This window comes from Lynx rufus, unplaced genomic scaffold (assembly GCF_022079265.1).
Source record: "Lynx rufus isolate CCGP_SWC_20201006 ecotype Redwood Valley unplaced genomic scaffold, mLynRuf1.p SCAF_7, whole genome shotgun sequence".
Classification (NCBI taxonomy): Eukaryota; Metazoa; Chordata; class Mammalia; order Carnivora; family Felidae; genus Lynx; species Lynx rufus.
In genome coordinates, this window is record NW_025814889.1 from 59,570,658 (window position 1) to 59,594,233 (window position 23,576).

At 42.1% G+C, this 23,576-nt stretch overlaps 1 protein-coding gene across 5 annotated transcripts in view; it reads right to left on the reverse strand.

Moving 5' to 3' along the window:
- Positions 1–9,336: 9,336 nt before the first annotated feature.
- ITPR2 (inositol 1,4,5-trisphosphate receptor type 2) overlaps positions 9,337–23,576 on the reverse strand; it is a 500,503-nt gene continuing 486,263 nt past the window's right edge. For all 5 annotated transcript variants that reach the window (XM_047065390.1, XM_047065392.1, XM_047065391.1 and 2 more), the window contains 2 exons: positions 14,054–14,215; positions 9,337–13,317 (listed from right to left, as the gene is read on the reverse strand). In XM_047065390.1, coding sequence (XP_046921346.1) covers positions 13,231–13,317; positions 14,054–14,215 — 249 coding nt within the window. In that variant the 3' untranslated portion in view covers positions 9,337–13,230. The remainder of the gene's footprint in view (positions 13,318–14,053; positions 14,216–23,576) is intronic.

The window sequence follows — 23,576 nt, forward strand, 5'->3', positions numbered from 1 at the left end:
ACCCTGTTCCCGGTCTCCCCGAGAGTAAGTGGCAGAACCGGGATGCAAATCTGGACCCTTGTGGTGCTTTTAGAGGCCGCTGTAGTTTTGCAACTTTAGATTCTAATCAATGCACGTAGATGGGTTACCTTGTGTCTAGCAAGGCTGAAGGTGAGAGCAAGAAAGAGTGAAATCCCAGACTTGTGCCTTTTCGCTCGCCATGCGCTTGGTTAGAAACCCCACGCTTTGCCCTCCCAGGCAAGTGAGGGAAAAACACTGCGGCTGCGGTTTGAGGGAAGCCCGTGAAGTCTGGGTCAGTGCTAACACCTGATGCTTCTAGAACGTGTCTCACCTTCAGAAATGCTAAGAGGTCGATCTTGTAGCACATGGGAAATAAAATCCATTCCTTAGGGTCATTCCCAAATCAAGAATTTAATTAATTTTCTCATAAACTTCTCCTGCTTTTATTTTGGTCCCACATGAGAGATTTCTGAGAAAATAGCTCAGCTTTTCCCAAAATGTATGCAGCTTGGCATCCCTCGGACCCTGTCTAGAGTAGTTAAATAAATCACTTGTTGCTAAACAGAGCAATTTATTCCCCTGACATCTACATGGCCCTCTTGGTTTATTTTAAAATATATCAACTCACTTACCACAACTGCCATTGATTTTAATATGTCTGACACATCCAATTTCAATAGCTCAATGAAAATGTCACATAATAAAATAGAGAGAAGCAGGCAGAGGAGGCAAGGAGAGCTGATGTGTAGACACGCACCCTTGGAAAGTAAGCAATGAAGACACTTGTTTAGGTGGGTTTCAGGAAAGGGACTTCATGCCAGCAGTTGGAGAAATTAATTAGTTTGCATGGAAATACTTCTTTTAATATATGCTCTTTAAAGCATTAATTCTCCCATATGCATTATTTTAGCTAATGGAATCTGCCCACTCCCCCAAGCTACTTCACATGAGGTAACGCCTGCTTAACTAATACCTTTAATTTTTCATTTCCATGAAAATATTTACTCCGGAATGTAGTCATGTTATTTATCAAAGTAAAGAATTCTGGCAGGGTAGATGTGTGGCACCCCTCCACAAATGAATAAATCCAGTGATTCAATGCCAGCGTACGCTGGGCATGGTGATAAGCATCAAGATCACAAGAATTAATAAGAGCAGTTTTGACTTTAGTGAGATTTGCAGGCTCATGAAGATGATCTTTTCCATAGGAAAAGGTAGAAGAAGGTGGTTCAGTCTTCGCTCTGCTTCTTGCTGGGTGATCATTAAGGCAACTGACTTCGATTTGTCATCGGTCAAATTGGAAGGATATTCAACATTGCCTTGGACAAACATTAAATACAGACCTTTAGGATTATTGGGGCAGGGGCAGGTTTAAAAATAAGATATGTCAGGGTGCCTGGGTGGCTCAGTCGGTTGAGCGTCCGACTTCGGCTCAGGTCATGATCTCACGAGTTCGTGAGTTGGGGCCCCGGGTCAGGCTCTGTGCTGACAGCTCAGAGCCTGGAGCCTGCTTCCAATTCTGTGTCTCTCTCTCTCTCTGCCCTTCCCCCACACGCGCTCTGTCTCTCTCTGCCTCTCAAAAAAAAAAAATAAAACTAATTTTAAAAATTTTTAAAATAAAAAAAAATAAGATGTCAAAGCACTGTAAAACTTGATACAAGTTTTGAGTGTTTCTAACTGAATTCATAGTACATGGGGATGATTGCCTCTTCATTTATAATGTTCAGGAAACTGATTCGGTTGCTGAATATTTACTATCCATTACTAGTGTCTTTACAGTAAAGCTATCTGGTACTGAAAATAAAGTGTTAGGGAATCACGATGATATCGTTTTGCCTCAGCAATTATAGAGTCTATGGTAATATGCCTCTAGGTGCCGTGCAGATTCCTCAAACTCAACAGATCACAAACACATCCACTGTTATGAATTCTCGGCTAATGGACATCTACCCTTTTTCTCAAATTAGAACCTTAAGATAATCCTCAATAATTCTCCCCTTGTTGGTCTAAAATCCCGGACCCTTACCTCACGGGCATCTCTCGGGTCTGGCCACACTTCTTTGTCAGACTGATAACCGCCCTGGTACAAGCCTTCTGTTCTCCTAACTGAACTGACCTTCGTGTCTATAGCTTCTTCTTCTCCAATCCATCCTCACTCTGCCTCTAGTTATATTCCCCAAACTAAACATGATCATGTTCTGCTTCCTAAATAGAAGCTTTTGCTACCTGTCCCTGCCCCCCCCCATTTTTTCCCTGGTTTAGCAACATGGAACAGTTTCATAACCTGACTCTTACTACTCCCCCATGACATACCAGCCATTGTGACTTTGGCCATTCCATGAACACGGTTCATTTTTTTCTTCTTTTCTCTCTGTTTGCCTGTACACTGCCTGTAACTTTGAATGCCCGTTCTCCCTGATTCCTTTCTGGACCATTTCTAACTTCCCATTCAGTTGTTCAAATGTCATTTTTTTCTGTGCCATCTCAACACTTTGGACCTTCTTCTTTTAAGCTCCCATGGCACCCTCTGTACTTTGACCATAGTATGTGCTACATTGGACTCAAATACATTCTGCACTGTCTTACTCCTGAAACGTGAGCTTTGTAAGAACAGTGTCGGTGTTTGATTTATTGTTGTATCTCCAGCGCCTCGCTCAGTGCCTGCAACAGTATCTGACCCTGGCAGATGCCTGATGGATCAATAAATGTATGAAGAAGCACTACCTCCTATCCTTCAAGCATTTTTCCTGGATCTTCATCTTCTGAGAGCTGCCTAGCTTTCTTCCCACGTCTACCTCTCTTGTTTCTATCTTTCTTTAACTATTAAACCACAACGCTACATCCCCATCTCTCCTGGAACATTATTTGTCCTAGATCTTCTATTTGTTTATCAGTGCACATGGTTGCGTGTGGGTTAAGAGTATGAATTTCAGAAGCAGACTGTCTAGGTTGAGATCTTATAGGCTGTGTTACTTTTGGCAAGTTGCTTGACTTCCCTGTGCTTCGTCTTCATCCTCTTTAAAGTAGAGATTATTATAATACTTACTTCATAGGGTTGTACGAGGATTAAATGATTTAATACATGTGCAGCTTTTAGTGACCTTTAGTGCACGCTCGGGAATGTTAGCCACTACTAGTATTAGTTGAAATGTGAATCTCCCTCTGCAAACTCTCCTTTCTCCTCCATGATCCTTATTCTGGGCTCCACAGTCTACTTCTCTTATCACACTTACCACCTGGCTTTGCAGTTGTCTATGTATCATTATCCCTTAATGACTGTCAAGTTCTTTTAAGACAGATCATGTCTTTTTACTTTTTCTTCATTCCTGCCTGCCACTCTCTACCTAGAGTACGGTATTAGGCACAAAGTTGGCAATCAATGTATTAATTCACTTAGGGATGTGTCACTGACCTTTAGCCAATATGATGACCTAACGGGAAAATGTTAGAATGCCACGGTCCTTTTTCTCTTCCAATCAGTGCTTTTTTACAGGGCGTGTTCTGAAGTCATGCGTCCACTACTTTATCCCTCCATTCTCCACACACAGCAAAAGTATTATTAATTTAAAGAAGTGACTAATGAAAGCAGGCATTTATAATCAGAAGACAGTGGAGTCCAGCCACTCAGCAATAAGTACAGCCTTCACAGACTCAGCCATCACACCGTTGGATTGGCTGCCCCCATAGCTCATTCACTGAGCCAGCCCAGGGTCTTTAAAGGAGACACGAGAGAAATAAAATTGAGCATGGTGCCAAGTTAGTCTCAAAAGTTTGTAGTATAGTACACTTGTTACGTGTGTTTATCTACCTGTGTGTCTACACACAATATTGCTGTATTGCTTTAAGCCAACATAAGGGACATACCACAGTGTATGTGTCAAACCATTAGAACAATATTGAAACTGTTAAGGAAAAAAAAAAAAAACACAGGTAAATTATCATAAATCTTGAAGCCAGAACATTGAAGCCTACAATTAGGAAGCAAATCTGAACTGATGATGGCAAAATGCTTCTCATTTCAAATATCCTGACCTTATACTTATTTGTAGTTCTTCACGTAGCTAAATTTAAAAGTTCAGATGCAGGGGAGGCTCCCTGGCATCTTTCTAGTTCAGCATTCAGCTATATCTCTACAATGTGAAGGTTGACTTGAGAGCGTGACTGAGACATGGTTGCTTGGGGCCTTCCATGCTACACTGAGCCGATGCTATTTGTTATCTTCCTAGATGCCTTCCAGTCAGTAATGCTGGAAGAATGAGAGGATGAGTTCCTTTTGATAGAAGGTCATTTTCTTTACTCCCACTCTACTTCTCTGGCTTGAGCAGGTTGATGTGCATAGCTGGCAGCCCAAATTGCACTGTCCAGAAAACAATCCTTGAAGAAGCAGAAATGCTTTCCCTCTGCACCAATTCTAGAGTCAGATGCAGTGCATTCTTTCTTATTTAATATATGTGGAGAATCACAACGTCCAGTAAGCATTACTGCCAGCAACCTTCCTGTCCAGGCTCATACCACTTTTCCTCCACTGACTAGATGTGCCAAGATGAACCTCGCTTCTCAGCCACCTCATTCTATTTCTTGCAGTGTCATAAACAAGAAGTTTACCTCTAGAGGTAGAATAAGAAGATTTGGTGGGTATGGAAGGGAATAGAAGGTTGACATAAGAACTGACTGACTCAGAACACAGTTCTCCTGTAAAAGGGGATGGTCACCTCTTCCTCAGATGAAGATGGAATTAGAGACAAGCTGTGAGAGCATGTCAAATTTTTCTCCTAGTTTCTTACGCTAGGCTGTCAACAGACTGATTCTGAGATTGGAATGCCTAACCCGTGGCCCAGATGCAGGTAGAAAAATTCCTTACTAGACTTTTCTTAGCTTTAGTAATGGTATTAAGTTACCTAGTTTCTGTATGATTATGGTATTTTGTTTTTATATTATATTATTGGGTGTGGTGTTACCCTCTACTTTTTATATGTTTATGAGTAGAAAGTTAGGAAGGGATAGATGAGGCTCTGAGAGGATATGAGCACATTTGTTAGGAAGTTCCTCTCTCAAGGAGTTTTGAAACTCCTCCCTTGACTTCTGAAACCTCATTTCTCTTTGTTCTTACACTTGCTGATTTTTTTCTATTTTTTTTTTTTTTTAGCTTCACTTGCTTGATTTTCTTTGGGAATGTATCTTTGATCTTCTCTTCTTAATGTCTACAGTCTTTTAGCATTCATTTATTCCTTTTCTCTCACCTCCATGTATGGCTGTCTTGATGACTTTTGGATCTTTTCTCTCTAGCCTTGATTTCTTTCATGGACCCTAAACCTCTATATCCAACTATCTAACAAATCTTTTTTCCTGATGTCTCAAAGAACTAAAACTTAGTATGTCCAATAATGAACTCATCTTATACTCTCCTACAGCCTACTCCTCCAGTATTTCCTATCTCAATGGACAACATCACTGTTTTCCCATTCATCAAGCCTAAAGCCAAGGAATCATTCTGGATTCCTCCTTTTTTCCTCATTCTTCACCCAACTAAGTACCAAAATTCTGTAGATTTTCCCTTTTGAATATTATAACCAACCCCTCTTTCGACTTCCAGTGCTTACTCTTTGAGATAAAACCCTCATCATATCTTGTCTGGACTCTGGCAATTGTCCTTAAATATAGTAAGCACTAAATAAACATACATTGAAGTAAATTAATATATGAATGTGAAGCTAGATGTTATTCAGAATTTCATGGATGGTTTTGTTTTTACATGAATGATTGTCTACTCTATCATATATTTATTCACCTGAGCTTTTTGGAGTTAAACTTTACATGTATCCGAGTTAAAGTTCATCAGAATAGCTTTGTTCATTGTAACAGTTTTCTGACATTATTGTTACTGTCATCCATCAGGTTCACTCTACTCCCCAACTTTATGTCGTCTCCACATTTTATAATTTTGCCATCTATTTCTTTATTCCAGACATTGAATAAATGTTGGTAAAGAAAAGGCCAAGGGCTGACATCCTAAATAAACCAAGGATATTTTACTCTAACCTCACATTAAGTAAAATCATTCACTTGCATAGGGGATTTGTAGAACCCTACTCTCTTCTAGGACATATTTTTCTACCTCATCTACAGGAATATCATGCAACTTTTCAAATTTTTATTTAAATTCCAGTTAGTTAACATACAGTGTAATATTGGTTTCGGGAGTAGAATTCAGTGAGTCATTACTTACATACAACACCCAGTGCTCATCATAACAAGTTCATGCAACTTTTCTTAAATGTCTTTATGAAATCAATATAAGTGGTGGTGATGGTATTCACTTCATCTACAATTCCAGTTATAAAAATTTTTAAATGAGTTTGGGAAAACTTGCTGGATATCATACAACTTTTATTTCCTTTTAAAAAATTATTAAACTATAAAAGCAGTTTTAAAAATTTAGAAAATAAAGGCAAAGGAAAATAATGTATAATCATATAATTATTTTAAAACAAATATCATTATAGTATATTTTGTTCATGCCTTTTTGAGAAACATGTTTTTATATAGTTGATGGTGTACATATAATTTGTAGCTATTTTTAAAGTTTATCCTGTTTTGGGGTGCCTGGGTGGCTCAGTCGGTTAAGCGTCCGGCTTCGGCTCAGGTCGTGATCTCATGGTTCATGGGTTTGAGCCCCATGTCGGGCTCTGTGCTGACAGCTCAGAGCCTGGAGCCTCCTTTGGATTCTGTGTCTCCCTCTCTCTGTGCTCCTCTCCCACTCATGCTCTGTCTCTCTCTCAAAAATAAATAAACATTAAAAAATATTTTAAAGTTTATCCTGTTTTACAACATTGCCTCAGTTTACATACTTCTCATAGATTTCATAACATTCCATTCTATGAAGTATAAATTTTTACACACCCAAATTACTGGACTTTGGACTGCATATAATTTTTGAATTATAAATAATGATATGATGACTATTTTGTATATATAGATGTTCCTTTATATTTTTCCTGGGTACATCCCAAAGTGTATTTTCTGGTGCCAAAAATGCATATATAATACATATATCTGTATTAGGTAGTCTGGGTTATGCTGCAGTAACAATCACACATACCCACATTAGTTATTTAACAACCAAAACTCCTTTAATTTCAATGGCTTAACACACGAAAGTTGATTTCTCATTCACACCAGTTCTGCTCTGCCCGTCAAGGCTCTTCAGGGTAGTTCCCTTCAAAGAGGTGACGCAGGGAGTCAGGCTGCTTCCATTTTGGTTTCCATAATTGATGTGGTGAGGAGGGAACTGGAAGTTGTGCTGGGATTTTTTTACTGCCTCAGCTTGTCAATCACTCACAATCCATTGGTCAGGACTACTCATGTATTTCCCGCTCAACTGCAATTGGTGATGGGAATGTGTCTAATATGTGTTCAGTAGAAAAGGAACATCACTCTTGGTCTATTCCAGTGGGGTGGCTATATACTGTGTCAATCTAGCTTGGCTGGAACTATGTTTCCCAGAATTCCCTTTCTCATAGGATTACAGGTTGATTTTGAACTCAGGAAATTCTTTCACAAGATGTGGTAGATGAAGTGAAGCAACAGCCCTCAAGTTCAGAAGGAAGAGGAACAGCCTGATCTCCTGGCACACCTTGCTGGTGTGTGGCAACAGCCAGTCCACACGTCTCCAGCCCCCATCAGACTCCTTCAGCTTCTCTGAGTCCTGGGTCACATGCACACACAGCTCCAATGTGAAGAATGCCAACTTCTTTTTCGGTCACATGGGCTATGGAGTTTGGTGGCAAGAGCCAGATGCAAATTTTAGTTTGTTCCCGTGGCTTCCAGTTTGTCCTTGTTCTTTTTCTGCTTCATACCCAGCTTTTCTTTTTGACTGCCAGCCCTACTGACTTACTGACTTCAGACTCACGACTGGATGTAAAAGAACCAGCCTTCTGTAGAGTTCTTCACTACAACTGCATGAGGTCAAATCCCTAAAATAAATCTCAGTCATGATGGTTTTGCTTCTCTGATAAAAACTGTAATTGATATGAAGTATATTAATTTTTTTTTACAAAGTAGGGTCTAACTCTAAGCTATTATGTTTACAGAATTTTTATTTCAATATACTGCCAAGAAGAGCAGGATCACGAAGAAACATTTTATCCACGTTGAAAAAGAAGTACCAGGTTATGGCATATAGAAAGGCAGATACAATTGTCCAAAGTGAAGACAATTATAAACTCAAACTAAAAGCAGTTATTAGAACAGGGAGCAGCTCAGGCACTTTTTCCTAAGCAAATAGATGTGATGGGGTGGCGGTAGGGGTGGGACTTTGGAGGGATGTGTTGCAGTGGATTGCAAAAGAAATCCACACCTGTATCCACGTTTCCACAGCTGTGAGGAGATAATTCTCTCAGGAGGTGACTTTATCCCCAGGACCAGCATTAAAGGGGAACAGGCTATTCTAGGGGAAATCCACATTGAAGTGTAAGGAAAAAAAGAAAAAGGAGAAATTTCTGTTGAATTGAGTCCAACTGTGCTCAACGACTAATCTCTGTTCCTATAAATTTTCTACCTGCATAAAGTTGGGTTTCTGTGTTTCTTTGTCATGTGGCCAATTCCATATAATGTCCCAGCAGCTCTGCTATTGAGAAAAGACAGAAGGAAGGCTAAAATACACAGACTTCTGGCCTACAGTTGTGTCAAGAAGATGAGGCTTTCCCAGGACTTCCTCAAAGCACCGTGGCTGACCAAAGGCAGGATGACTTGTAGACGTCCATCACGCTCCCTCCACAGGCAAACTCCTGCCCTTCGTGCCAATTATTCTTACTGGAAGAGGAACTCATTGTCCAAGTCCCTTCCCCCAACCTTTCCTCTGATTCCAAGCAAAACAAAACAATTCTTGCCACACTGCTTCAAGGAACTGTGGCATACTGGAAAATGCCCACATGAGCAAAGAATTCCATTCACGGTTTGCATGTGATTCATGCAACTCATTTTGATTTCAGCTGTTGCATGCTTCGTTCTCTTCTGAGGGGAACTATCATTGCGAAGCACCAGGAAATGCTCGATGACTGAACAGCCTGTGTCCACTTAGCCCATCTCAGAGGCACCAGACTCAGTATACGTATGCCGGTAGGTGTTGGCCAGTTGGGGATTTAGCCAACTCCCAACAAATGTTGGGCAAAATGTTCCATTTGGATTAGTGCAGTGTGGTTCAACTCACCCAATTTTTTGCCCTTCATGTCTCGCTATGTAAAGCAGCAATAATAATGACTTTCATACTGATACATTATTTAGGAAAACGGTAAGAAATGAAAAAAAAAAGCACTTAAAGTGTCACACACAAAAAAGTTGTATAAATCCCATTTATTAATAATAATTTATAAATTATACTTATCTGGTCTTGACATATTCTATTAGAATCATACTATCTGAGGCAGAAATAGTAATACTCTACAGCAGGAAAAAAGTCTATTGGTGATGATATGAGAAGTACTGGTACGATAATTTTATAAACTATTCAAGTCCATGAAAACACTCCAGTTCAGAGATGACAGTTGGTTTTGTTTTCCGGTTTCTCCAGTTTCCCACGCACATTAGCTCCCCTGCTTGGTTTTGGCATTGTGTTTTCTTCTACTAAATGCTATGGTTTTACCAACAATTATTTTAGAGATAGCCAATGAGTGACCAGAGGGCTTCAAATGGCCTCGGGCATTTTCTAAATACTGGAAATGGTTGTCAAATTTTGCAAAGAGAGAGTTCACCGTAGCCTCCCCACTTGCTACAAATGGTGTACACCCCATAATGTCACGCGTTTTAGTGACTTGCCTGGCTCCTATAGGCACGTGTGTTTGCTCCACTCTGTTTCGAAGCGTATCATGTGTCGTATGTATTAGAGCTGGTCTGTGGGTCAGAATATGTCGATTCACTATTCTGTAACAGTTTAAGAACAGCTGAGGGACTATGCCTCTTAACAGATGCTTTTCCACCAAGCATTGTTCCATGCATGTTTAAGTGTGATCTCTTGAGCCTGTAATCTGTTATATCATTATGCCTGTACAATATTTACTTACTTTCCCCTCACCCGCCCCCCCGGGCTCCAGGGCCAACCCTTTTCTTCCTATTATCTATCATTTACTCCTTTTCCCTGATTATAGTGAAGATCCATCTCCACCTTCCCTGACCAAATCTTAAGACCACAAACCTCTCCACTCAGCTCAACCCTAGTATGTAATAAACAACTATAAAACAACTATAGGATAATAAAACAACTATAAAAAGAGACATCAAAACAATGCATTGTGAGCTGAGAATATGGAAATACACACGATTAGTTGTGACTTGAACAAAATATCTTCCTGATATAATCAATAAACTACTAGAAACTGTATCTTTGTCATCAACAGAGGAATTTCAATAAACAAGAAAATAAGCCCTTTCTAAATGAACTTTCTCAAGGGGTAGAAAAAATAATTTTTACATGTATATAATTTATTTACTAATATTACAGTCTTATATGATACAAACATTTTGTTACCTAAAATGATATTATAACTTAGGAAACATACTTTCATTAAACTCTTGGGCCTCACAATGTAGCATGCAAGGGAATAAAATCCTTTTGAAATTAAAAATTATATTCAGAAGAAATTGATCTTTTTAAACTAATATGCATTTTAATAACTAAAGAGTAAAACATTTCCCTTAACATCAAAATCAACGATTATTGTGTTCATTTTAATGTCACTATATAAGTATTAAAATGTTAACTGATACTTGCCTAGGTCAAATATTCCAGTTGCATTAACAAACATATACATAACAAATATAAATTTCTACCAAATGTCAAGTTTCCCGTCATCTTCTCACAACATCATGACTTTAAGAGCCTGGAAAGTGCCTTCTTTGTTTGCTTGTTTTTATTTCTTTTGCTCTACAATCTCCAAGATTTTAGGCAGGAGAGAAAACACAACTGAGAAATATTTCAATTTTGAACAAGAGTCTTGTTAGTTGCAATCTCTTTTAGATACTCCCCATGGGAAAAGATCTGTGAAATGGTGAGCTGCCACTAACACTGTTTGGAGACCTTAGGCCATTTGTTGATGGCAGTTATCTACCCAATGATTTATTCACTATAAAAAAGACCTATCACGGTCCCAGAAAAGAAGAGATAGTTCATCACATGAAAAACAGGTTGCTCTCATCTGTACAAATTAATCTATTCTCCTGATGTTCGGACATCAAAAATATTTTATTTTGTGTTCAAAAAGAGATGGGTTTCCACACCAGAGTATGGTCAATCCTTACCAATTTTCTCCACTTCTCCCCACCTGCACACTCTCTCATTAAAATATTTTAAAGTGTACTTTCATTTAATACTGTTATAACAATGATGGTCTTGGATTAAAACAATGGCTGCTTTGGTCTACTTTGGCTTTGGTGACGCCATTTAAAAAAATCAAGTATGTGATATAGTTTAAAGTTTTAATAAAGAATTAAGGGTAATTGAGTGTCAGTGGAATTTCTCATACACCTGTTGAATGCCTACTAGGCTCAAAGTTCTGTGCTGCATGCAGATAGATATCCCAATTTCTTGGTATTTTTGGATCATGGTCCTTCAGTGACTGGTAAGGGAAAATACTATGGTGTCACAGTAAAGAATTCTTAACATGAGGAAGTACTGGGGTGAGGGATGGGAGGTACCAGTAGATTCAGCTAAAAAATTGCTGCTCTGGGTTTCAACAGCTTCTCTCCAAATCTACATTTTAACATTGTGGAAGAAGGATTGGTTCAGGAATCCTTTATGATTTACCCAGACCATGATTTGAGAATTTTAAGAGCCAATAGTTTAAATGACAACAATTCAAAGGCTTCAAAATGGTCATAGCAAACCCCATCCAGACCTTAAACCTTGGCGGTAAAAACTTGAGAGTTTAAAGACTCTGGAGAGAATTGTTTGTTCCTATGGGGGCAGGGACCAGAGATCAACTTGCAAAGCATCTCCCAGAGTCTGGTGTCCTGTGCTTTCATTACTGTCAGTTTGCTTTAACATTCTAAATATATAGTCTCAAAAAATATTACGAGCATGGCAGGTTATTTTCTCTCTCCACAAATCCTGGTTGCATAATTTAACATAGAAACAATTTGGGGAAGAGATTATTATCTTTCTACATGTTGAAAAGCTCTTACTGATACAGTTTAAAATGTGCAATTGAAATGCTGCATTTTCTTGGGCATTCAATAAATTTCTTAGTTTTTTTTTTCCTAACTGCAGAAATAGGATAAATAAAACCACTCAGTTCCTTAAGCACAGCAAACATGAATCAAAAGCTTTTACTCCTTATTTGTAAAAGGAAATGTGACCATCATAAGTTTCTCAATATTCCCTGTCACCTTTAAGCACTTTCATTTATTATTCTCAATATATTTTAATAGCATACATAGGTTCACAAAAATTCCTCCCTGGGGCTTCCTGTCAGCTTTTACTTCCCCCAGTCTTTAAAAAGCTTACACTATACATGACATAAAACACATTTTGAGCAGGTTATATGAAAATCCCCTTTTGTGCTCCACATCGACAGAGCCCCTCCGAATCTCGGAGAAAGCAACCACATCTCAGTTGTGCTGTCAGCATGAGGGGCGGAAGCTCCAAAGCACGATGTTCGTGGAGCTGTAAATACATTGTGTCGCATGTGATAGATAAGAGAATTGCCCCGTGACAGCTACGGTTTGGAAGCATTAACATTTTTCTTTGCAACCCTCATTTTTAATCTTTTCCATTATTTTCCTTGGTAAAATGCAGCCCCCAGAGTCTGAATACCTGTATCATTAGCTTCTATGCCATGATTAAAAGAAAGAAGTCCCAACCAACCATGATGAAGGTTGCAGTCAGTATTTAAGACAAAACAGCCTCCCTCGTTGATTTAGCAAAAGGTAGTTCTTCTCTCTGCGCCACACCCCCCCCCTTTCCACCCTGCCTCCCGTCCCCTCTGCTTCCATGTGAGCAAGCTACTTGGAGTTACATTAAGAATGCGTGATGTGTGCTTTCTAGCTTTTAAGTTTGGTCTCCTCAACCATGAAAACAGTTATAAATTGTTCTCAGAGCTAAACCACTCCACATCTTGGCACTTGGTTGTTTTTAACTTTCAACAATAGGCACTGTTCACTCCCCTCCATCTCAGTTCTTTATTCAGTGATCAGGCAGGACACTGATGAAAGGCTAGTCACGGCTTCCCCCCCATGGTATCAGTGTGGTGGCATGTGATGATTCACATGGGGTGTGTTTGATCCGAGAAAGCCCAGTCTCTGCTTATTCTTCCTTTGTTCTGTCATCTGGGGGAAAAGAGAGAGTATGTTCAGCTCATTTTCTCACTTTTCCCCAGTGCTGGTGGGCTGCACAACTTGGGGGTAAATTTCCCAAGCACCTACAGTCTGTGTCTGGCATCATATAGAATCTATTTACCTTTAAAAAAGGGAAAATGTTTTTTTTTTAAGTGAATTTCCACAAGCAGAAAATAAGCAAACCCCTCTCTGTGGTTAAAAACAGGAACCATGGTTCTTTTAGAGCGGCTCTTTGCTTGTCAGACAATCGTCACCGTCAGCCTAGTCTTTTTAATAGCTACCACAGTAACTTTTGATAGTATTTTTACTACCACTAATAATTTTACACGATGAAAAGGTTGATTATAGCATTGAAATGACAGATTCTGAAGATGATCTGCCGTTCCGATGTACTTAGTAATGGCTAGGATGGCACAAAATACCAGTTTCTACCAAAAAGTGCAAAGAGGCCCTTGTACTTTGGCGTTTACTCCTCTCCCCCACTTCCGTGGGTGCAGAAGGGGCACACAGGTGGTAATGGGACAAATGGAAGCCTCTACTTGTGGGGATGTGGTTCATACAGCACAGTGTGAGGGTTCCTCGTTGGAATTTACAGTTCCCTGTGAATAACAATCTGGCCCCCAGGAGTGTCCAGGTCTCCCCGCACTCTCTTCACTGCCCTTCGCTCAATGGTGGTGAATGATTCGAGCCCACCCAGCTCTAGCCCCGGCTCCCTGAGCACACTGACCTGCTCCTTGAGCTCTGCTAGCTGACCAGACAGCTGTTTGACCAGACTCATGGTGGATTCCAACTTCTCCTGCAGGTTCCGAATCTCATTTTGCTCGCTGTCACCTTCATTGCTGACGAGGGACATGGCTCGCATCCGAGGAAACCAGTCTAAATTCTTCTCCTAAAAGCAAATACATGTTCAAGAACAAGGGAGTGATGGAAGGGAGCCTACAGTTCTGTAAAGAAGGTTTATAGGTGTTCATTAGTGTTAACATTTATTTTTTTAAGTTTATTTATTTATTTTGAGAGACATGGAGACAGCACCAGTAGGGGAGGGGCAGAGAGAGAGGGAGACAGAGAATCCTGAGCAGGCTCTGCACTGTCAGTGTGGAGCCGGGCATGGGGCTCAAACTCCTGAAACCATGAGATCATGACAGTAGGTGAAACCAAGAGTCAGATGCTTAACCAACCAAGCCACCCAGGCGCCCCAGTATTAACATTTAGATCAAAGTTTCTTAGTATTCAAAGCAAAAGTTACTTTTTCTGGCCAGGCCTGCTGGTGGGAATGAAGTGAGGGTTAAACGTTGGTTTTCATGAGCTGGGGGAAGATTTTAAGTATTGGCTCCAACTTCCTACAGGCTCCCACAAAGGTCCCAGATAAAGCATTTAGAACAGCACCCCGATCCCAGAGGGCATTCAGTGAATCCTGACGAATGATGAGGTAGGGTCAGGAGACTGAGGACAACAGATCCAAGTACGTGTGGGTACTGTAGGCATAAGCTGTTTCTCCTCCCCCGGCACAGGAGAGAGAGGGGCGGCAGGATAGGAGGGTGGTAAAAGAAATGTTTCGGTTCCAGCCACCCATGCTGAACTGGTTTACCCCCCACTTCCCCAACACGGGCTCTGAGCTCCACTCAGGCAAGAGGGAAGTGGAAGGGCATGGCCCTGGGTTGTTCTGTCTGCTCCCTCTGGAAACATTTTATTACAGTGAGGATGAGGTTTCAGAGTTACACTTCCCCAGAGGGCAATAGCTGGTACCACTTCTGTTTTTCTAGGCAGACTGGGTGTAGGGGTGTGAGTATGTGTGCAGCCCTCTACTGCTGCAGAAACGAGTAGTTAACCAGATGCCCAGCTCTCTTGACAACTCGCTTGCTTAACGTCATAGAATCACTGTGCATTACTTAGATTACACTTTTCAATGCTCAAAAGAGCTTGCAAGGTAAATCATATTTGTCGCCACTTTACAGATGAGCTGCCCCAACAATTTAACACCCATTGGACGAGCTAGGCAATGGCCGAGCTAGGATCTGAAGCCAGGTGAGCCTTTCTTTCCACCACCAACTGGGTATGCCAACCTGCATTGCGATTCACCTACCTGTTTCTCCAGGTAACCTTCTCCCAACATCCCTGGCAGTGATCTTCCTGCTTAAGATCACTTCCACTTTAGAAAACCCACCTCAGTGGCTGCCAGGACTTCTGCCTGGCCAATCACTAGAATGAGGGTCAAAAAAGTACTTTCCCCGCCTGAGGAAAGGTTCAACTTATCTCTGCCCTTCTGTTTCAGTCTCGTCTACCACTTTGTATCTATTGTCACTACTGGGAAAACAGCAAGTTCTTTATAGTTCCCTACCCCCAATATAATGAAAGGACAGATAGAAAATTAAAGATAAACATATCAAAAAGTTTTAAACTGAATTTACACAGCTGTAGGTAATTAGCATTTCAAAGGAGAATGGTAACATACTGGAGCACACAGTGACAGCCAAATTCATTCATTCAAGCGATCCTTCCAACATCTATCTATCGCCCAGGATTTAGAGGTGAAAATCAGATAAGACAATATGTCTGCTCCAAGGGGCTTCTGGCTTAGGACAGGTTTCCGTGAAAAGGAGACTGTGCATTATGCACATCAAAATCCTCTGGGGTTGCTTGTTAACATCGCAGATTTCAATCCCACTACCTCTTTCCAAATCAGAACCTCTTTGGGGATGTGCAGGATTCCTGTGTGGACCATAGTTTAAGAACCCTGGTCACTGGAGACAAATAAGATGAACGATAACACCTGGAGTAGTGGTGGGGTAGGAAGATGGCCCGAAGGGGAAAGGTTTGGAGTAGCTATTGTGGGAAACAGGAAGAAGAGCCAAATACAGGCCCATTCCGTGCTTGTAGGGCAGGATGGATGGCCTAGCAGACTGTGACCCCCACAAAAACCATTGTTTACCAACAGCCCGGGTGGATGTGCATCTGAGGCAGAGAGCCAGACTGATACAGGATGGTGTGTCCAGTATGAGAAAGACAAAGTTATAGGGAAGCTATAAATGTCAGCGAGGGGCTGGCTGGAGTGAGGGACATCAGTGTGTGGCCTGGTAGGCAGGATGGAGAAGAACGGACCTGGGCCCAACTGCTCTATAAGCACTCAGTCCTTTCAACAATCCCCTTAACTTCAGTTCTCTTATTATTTAATATCTATATTCTCTGCAGTATCATCTACTGTTGGAGCTTTATAGATGAGGAAACTGAGGTTAGCAAATGGCTTAGCTGGGACCCCAACCCAGACCTGTCTGCCACGAGGCAGCTCTCTTGGCAAGACAGAAGGTGGAACGATAACATTTAAGATTCTGAATGTAGGGGCGCCTGGGTGGCTCAGTCGGTTAAGCGTCTGACTTCGGCTCAGGTCATGATCTCACAGTCCGTGAGTTCGAGCCCCGCATTGGGCTCTGTGCTGGCAGCTCAGAGCCTGGAGCCTGCTTTGGATTCCGTGTCTCCTTCTCTCTCTGACCCTCCCCCATTCATGCTCTGTCTCAAAAATAAATAAAAATGAAAAAAAAATTTAAAAAAAGATTCTGAATGTAGAACGACTTCAGGAAATGAAGATTTTAGGATGAGAGTGCTTTAAACCTGCTAGAGTATCAGCAAACTGGGGGAGTTAGGATTTAATGGATATAGAGTTTTAGTTGGGGAAGATGCAAATTCTCTGCAGAGGGACATAGTGACAGTTGCATAGCAATGGGAATGTACTTAATGCTGTAAAACTGTATGCTTAAAAGGGTTAAACTGGTAAATTTTATATTATGTGTATTTTACTACATTTTTTTGAAATTGCTGGATTTGCAGGGGCTGATCCTTAGGATGAATTGTGTGCAAAGTCCCTGAGGTCATCCTGAAGGAGGTCACTAGTTGGGTGGATGAAGAGGCTGTGGGTGGCCAAGGGCCAAACTCTGGTCCCAGATGTGACCAGGAGCTACTAGAAGGCAGTGACGGGAAAGGCTTGAAAAAGGACATTTTCACGTGAAGGTGAAGATGTGATGGCTTCTCAGTGAAGGGAAACCCAGTCTGCTGACCCTCTTGCAGGGCCCTCAGTATGGAGGGGTTGGGGAAAGAGGCAGCTGCCACCAAGTGGGCTAAAAGACAAGGGGCGGTCTTGGGAGAGCCAAGAAGGCGGCATTCTGGGATGCGAGAGGTGGTCTGTACCATGACAGGGTTTCAGGGCAGGGGACGGGGCAGCTGATGGGCCAGAGGGCTGGAGAGCCTCAGACGGCTGGGCCTGGAGGGAGAAGGTCCCAGCTGACATGGCGATACCCAGGGTCGGGATGGTGGAAGCATCAACTTCCAGAAAGTTTCCGAAACAGAAGCACACCATGGCTCCGAGGCTTAGCAGACTGCAGAACATCTTTAGAGAACATAGGTGAGACTCTGTGAAGCCACCTTCGAACAAATCCTATCATAGGTGTCCCGGGGCCGGGACTCCCTCTCCCTACACTCTCTTTCTTCACCTGTTGTTTTGTCCATCCATTCATTCACTAATTCTTCCTATGTTGACCATGTCCGTGTTGGGCACTGGCGAAACCATGGTAAGCGAGAGCCTCATGGTCCCCGTGTTCATGGAGCTGGTACTCCAGGTGGAGAGTAAGGCTTCAGCCAAATGCTGATGAAAGCCACGGACAGCTTGTGCTTACAGGCCCTGTGCTCCTTTCTCAGAGTCCCATGAAGCTGTTCGTTTCAAATCCCCTTCTGGTCCTCCTCCTCTTTCTTTCTCTTGCTGCTTGTATCTTTCTCCATTTTTGTCTGGGTGCTTGTGTCTCCATCTATTCTCTCCCACTTCTGTGATTGTTGTTTCATTCTAGCCTTCCTCTCTACATCAACTGACCATAAACTGAAACTAAAAGATCATGTGTGATTAAGACTTTTTTCAATATTGAATGCTTTGTGGACCTTTTCTTAATTTTTAAGGAGCCCGACTTAAGTAGTTTACATCTCTCACTAAAACCGAAAAAATAACCAAGTTAAATTGTTTTCTGTCCTCTTTTTACAACTAAAGCCAGTCTTTTAAAAATAATTTTCACAACTGATGTTTCTTCAAATTAATGAGGGAAGTACTTTTTTTTCACCAAAATAACTGAAGTACAATAGTGTTCTCAGAGTAAATCCTGCATAAGCTTTTTCGTCAAAAGTGGACCCTAAGGTCCCTCTCTCTGCTCTAATGGCAGATAGAGCAGCTTCCATGGAAGGCTCGGACCAAGGAGGGTGAGACTCTGGATTTTCACCTGAGCCAGAGCCGCAGGACAGACACACGGAACAGGACACCACTTCCTTACTGCGCTAACTTGTAATGTGTCCGCCATCTAACAAAGCAGCTTGACTTGATTCGTTACTTCTCAGTTACTCATATGTGCTATGTACATCTTGTGATCATGCACATGATTAGTATATTCCCATGTTGACTTTTGTTAGTCAATATGAAATCATTTCCTTCTTTCACCAGGAATGAAAATATTTGACCACAAGGTAGCATAAAGTCAGAGAAGTCGCAGATCAACTGTTAGATTCTGTGGTTACAATGTATGAACTTGGTAACTGGGTGAGTGGAAACTCAGAGCTTCTTGAGGGTTCTAAAATGCAAAGCTCAGAAATGAACTAGTCACGTCTCTGAGAAAGGACTCACGGAGCATGCCAGCCCCCACCCTCTAGCTATCCCTACATTCTAAAAATAATGAATCTTTCTAGGTGACTAGAAATGTAAGAATCTTTCAAAATAGTACTTCCAACAGTCAGAGCCATTGGACTTATTTAATTGTGTAGTTATTCAATAACATGATTAGGGTGTCAGTGTCCCTCAAGGCTTGCTGTGCTATTCTTACATTTAGTTCTTCAGAGGGATAGCCCCATTTGTGTGGAAGAGGCAATGTGGTATAATGGAAAGAGCACTGACCTAAGACTCAGAACACCTGGTTTTGGTTTTAGCTCAGCCCCAAGCCAGCTCTGTGATACAAAGGGAGGGGGGCCTTACTCTCTGAGTCCCAGTTTCCTCATCTGTAAGACTAGAATGATACCCCAGGTCATCTCTATGTCCCCTCCGGCTCAGCATTCTGTGAGCTAGGAATTCAAGGAAAGCTTTACAACTCAAAGTGCTGAGACAAGCCCTGAGCTCGCCAAGTGAGCAAACAGAAACATTTCAGCTAGACGCAACCTTGAAACCACATAACCCAAGCTCAGCATATTATAGTTGCCCAGGCTGAAACCTAGAAAGTTTAGGTTTCCTTGAGGTCTTATATACAGTGGCAGATGTCCCTGCACTTGATTGCCCCTTCTGGACAAGCTTCTCCACATTACGTACTGGGATAGATTTTATATAATCTATCCCCGTTGACGCTTAATCGGCCACAGACTCAAGGACATGTAAGATTGTGATGATTTCTCTCCACATCCTAGTGAGATTAAGAAGTAATGTGAGGGGCGCCTGGGTGGCTCAGTCAGTTAAGTGTCCTACTCTTGATTTCGACTTAGGTCATGATCTCACGGTTCATGAGCTGATCTCACGGGCTCTGCGCTGACGGTGTGGAGCCTGCTTGGGATTCTCTCTGCCTCTCTCTCTCTCTCTGTCAAAAAATAAATAAACTAAAAGAAGAAGAAGAAGAAGAAGAAGAAGAAGAAGAAGAAGAAGAAGAAGAAGAAGAAGAAGTAATGTGACTGATTTCAGTGAGCCAAGTTTTGGTGAAGTTGCCTTATGTGTTTTTAGCTCTACTAGGTACACATTAAAAGTTGCTAGCTGGTAAACTGAATAGAAAGCAAGGGTATATTCTATCCACAACATAGTTATAGATCCCACTTGTTGGCTGCCTAGCAAGTGTCAGGCACTTTAGCCATGCTATGGTCAATAACCACAACAATTCCATAAGTTAGAGATTGTTACCATGCCCGTTTTACAGACGACAACACTGAGGCAGGAAAAGGATCAGTTACTTGCTTGAGGTCACACAGATGGAAAGTGGCTGGGCCAGGCCTTGGCCTCCACCCTGTGCTACTGGAAATCTCATGTTCCTTTCAATACACGGGACTATTTCTCTACATCTAACAGAGCGGTCAGTGCTTAGCTTCTGACATTGCCAAGGAAAACGGACTACAGTGAGAATACAATAACTTGCACCCCTTGGTTGCCTCTGAAGCCTGCTAAAGGCTTACTTATTGAACGTGAGAAACACAAATTCTTTAGGGAGGGCATCAGATCCATATGCAGATACTTGATGACAATGCATCAATGCTTGACATTCACAGCGATTTGCCGAGTGCTCTAAAATACTGCTAACGAGGGGTAACACACTGAACATACCACGTACTGTATTGTATTATGATGGGGTACCAATAAATCATCTCATACAGCCCTGTTTCCACTTTCTCTGCTGAATGTGCTGTCCCAAGACCATGTTTGCTAAGGTCTTGCTTCTTCCCATCTCTCTCTCTTCTAAGCCTCATGTTTATACTGCATTTTCCGATCTGCAATCATTTACGATGGCTCCTAAGCTGACAAGTGTAACCATTTCCCCAAAGCCTCAGTATGACCCCCTGCATTCCTCTCTTTGCCTTCTGGTTTGAAGATGCCAGCAGAAATGGCTCTCCAAAGGAACACTAGCAATGCAAATACTACTGACTTACTGGAAGTAAGTCGGAAGGTCCCCGAGGGAACGGCACCATTGCTGCTTTCCTGGAACTGCAGACCTACAAAAACAACCTGGAACAAGGATTCTTTCTGAAGTGGAAGTAATCATTTTGGTTACGGGGGAGTGCTTCAAGTACTCCATGCCAGTCTCCGCATGCCCACGTAGCAGCGTGGGGCGCTTCTCACCCTCTCAGCAACATGGTGACCTTGATGGCAGGGTAGGCATTACCTCAAAAACTTAAGGGACACCCAGGACACTGGCATCTGGGTTTCTAGTCTCATTCCCAGTCTTGAATACGACAGTCTTGAATATGACAAACATTGCTCAATGTAGGCAACAAAAAGGCTGGTTCTCATGGGGGTTCAGAAGAAGGAAGGGTGAGCTGGAAAATATACACTTGTCTGACAAGGTTTAGGAACTGGAGGTGACAGAAAAGATCTAGCTGTATCCTTTGAAGTTACAACACTATTCCCGGATTGGACAAATTTAGAAAAATAACATGTTACGGGACTGGAAGATTCGTTTGCCTGTCCTTATTAACTGTATCTTCCTTCTGTGGCTCTCTGTTTATTCTGTATCTGTATCTCCCTAAATTCTTCCTCTGCAACTGACAGGTTCTGACAAATGTAATGTAGAGTACCAAATTTGTGTGGTTTGAAAAGTTTTAAATGTGTTAGTTACCCAAAGCAAACCTGTATCGAATGATTTTGCAAAACAACAAAATCTCGAGTGTCATTGTCAGATGTTCAAATATGTTTAAAATCTAAATGCTCAGATATCAGGTTTGCATTATGTACGTGACAGTGGTTGGAACATTACAAAGCCTTATACAAACATAAAGTATCCTTGGACCGCTGGGGCCATACGTGTACACGTGTGGGGCCCTTACCTTGTGCCTGTGTAAGGCACCTAACAGATGCTCAGTGAGCAACAGCCACTGCTTTCGCTGCTCTGCTCCTGCCTGACCCCCTTCCATGGCATCATCTCCAGGGTGTAGATGCGAAGGGGGCTGCTGGCCTGGGAGCCTGCCAGGAAGTAGTCACTGCTCCGGAAGGCAGGGAGAGAAAAAGGTCCAGTGAAGGAGAGGTGTGTGCTTGTGAAAATGACTTAACAGGGCTGTTTGTCCCAGCAGGGATGCAGGTTTGGAATCAAAAAGTGACAGCTGGGAGGGACTGGAAGCCGGTCCAATTCTACAGCCCCCCCCCCCCGCCCCGTTTCCTATGCAGCATAGCTGAGGTGGGAGTGGGCATGACCTGTGGCCAGTGCAGGGTGAGCGGGGGGTGGAGGGAGCGGGGGTAGCAGGGATGCTCAGCACTGCATCACGGCCTCACAGGCTCCAGCCTCTGCAGGGGTGGAAGCATGAAGTCCCCTCTCTCTGTGGCTTCCTCACCTCAGGGAGCCAGGGTGAAGCAGGGGAGCATGGACCTCCTTGATGGAAAAGAGGGTCAAAACAGTTCCACAAACTTTTACAAAAGCATGTTAGGAAGAGTGTTAGGCTCTGGAGTTTCAAAGACTCATGGGTCAAGATTTCTGTCATCAGACATTTCCAGACTGGTGGAGGCACTAGGTAGTGGTAAAGGTAGCCGGTAACCGGGACTGTTCTCCTGCAACAGGCGGGAGGCACTGCAATGCACCAGGCTGACCAGAAAGTCATTCCCTAGGGGGGGTCTGCATGCCAGATGGTGGGCCTTGGCTATTTAGGAGGTTGAGAGAACTGTGATCTTCAAAGTCCACCTAACCAGGTAACCTGAAAATGCACCAGTGTTTGAAGAGCAGGGCTCTGGGTAGTGACCTGAACAACAGGTGAGGATACAGGTGTGATGAGATCCCATCAGTTTAGCTTTGTGCCCGTGGTGGCTAGTGGCTGGTCTCATCACGGACAACAGGCTGGACTGTGAGCAGAGACCTCGGCCCCTGAGAACGTACCTTGCTTCCCATTCCTGTTCCCTATCCTTCCCTCCTTCCCGGCCTCCCTCACAGATTCCTTTTCTCCCTGAGGTTTCCTGAGTCAGTTGCTACTGTTTGCAATGAGGAACCCTGGCTGGTACAAGCTTCAAGAAATTAACGGCCAAGTGCTACTTAACACTGGCCAATTTTGTCCAGAATAAAGGCTGAGGGCCTTCTCCAAGTCATACAGCAAATTAATTATGACATAATAATTATATTCAGTAGCATATAATTAGATAATAATTATGATATTAACTTTTATGGAATTAAGTACAAATAGTAATCATGGATGGACCCAAAGAATCACGTAGAAGAGTTTTATCAGTGTTAGTGGTAATAGCAACAAATGGGGAATAGTTTAAGTGTCAACAAAGTGGTCAATGATCAAATGTATTACGACACGTCACAGTACAGTGAGCTATAGAGCCATTATATTATTTAATGATCCTGGAAAAGATTCATAATAAATATTCTTATGCCTTTCTTTATCATGGAAAATTCCAAATATTAAGTTTGGTGACTAGACTATACCCATCATCTAGTTTCAATGATGGTTAATTTACAACTAATCTTGTTTTATCTATACCACTTCCAGGTTACTCTCTCTCCAATTTTTTTCTGGGCCACCCCCTAGGCCCTCACTTAGTCCTGGATGAACCT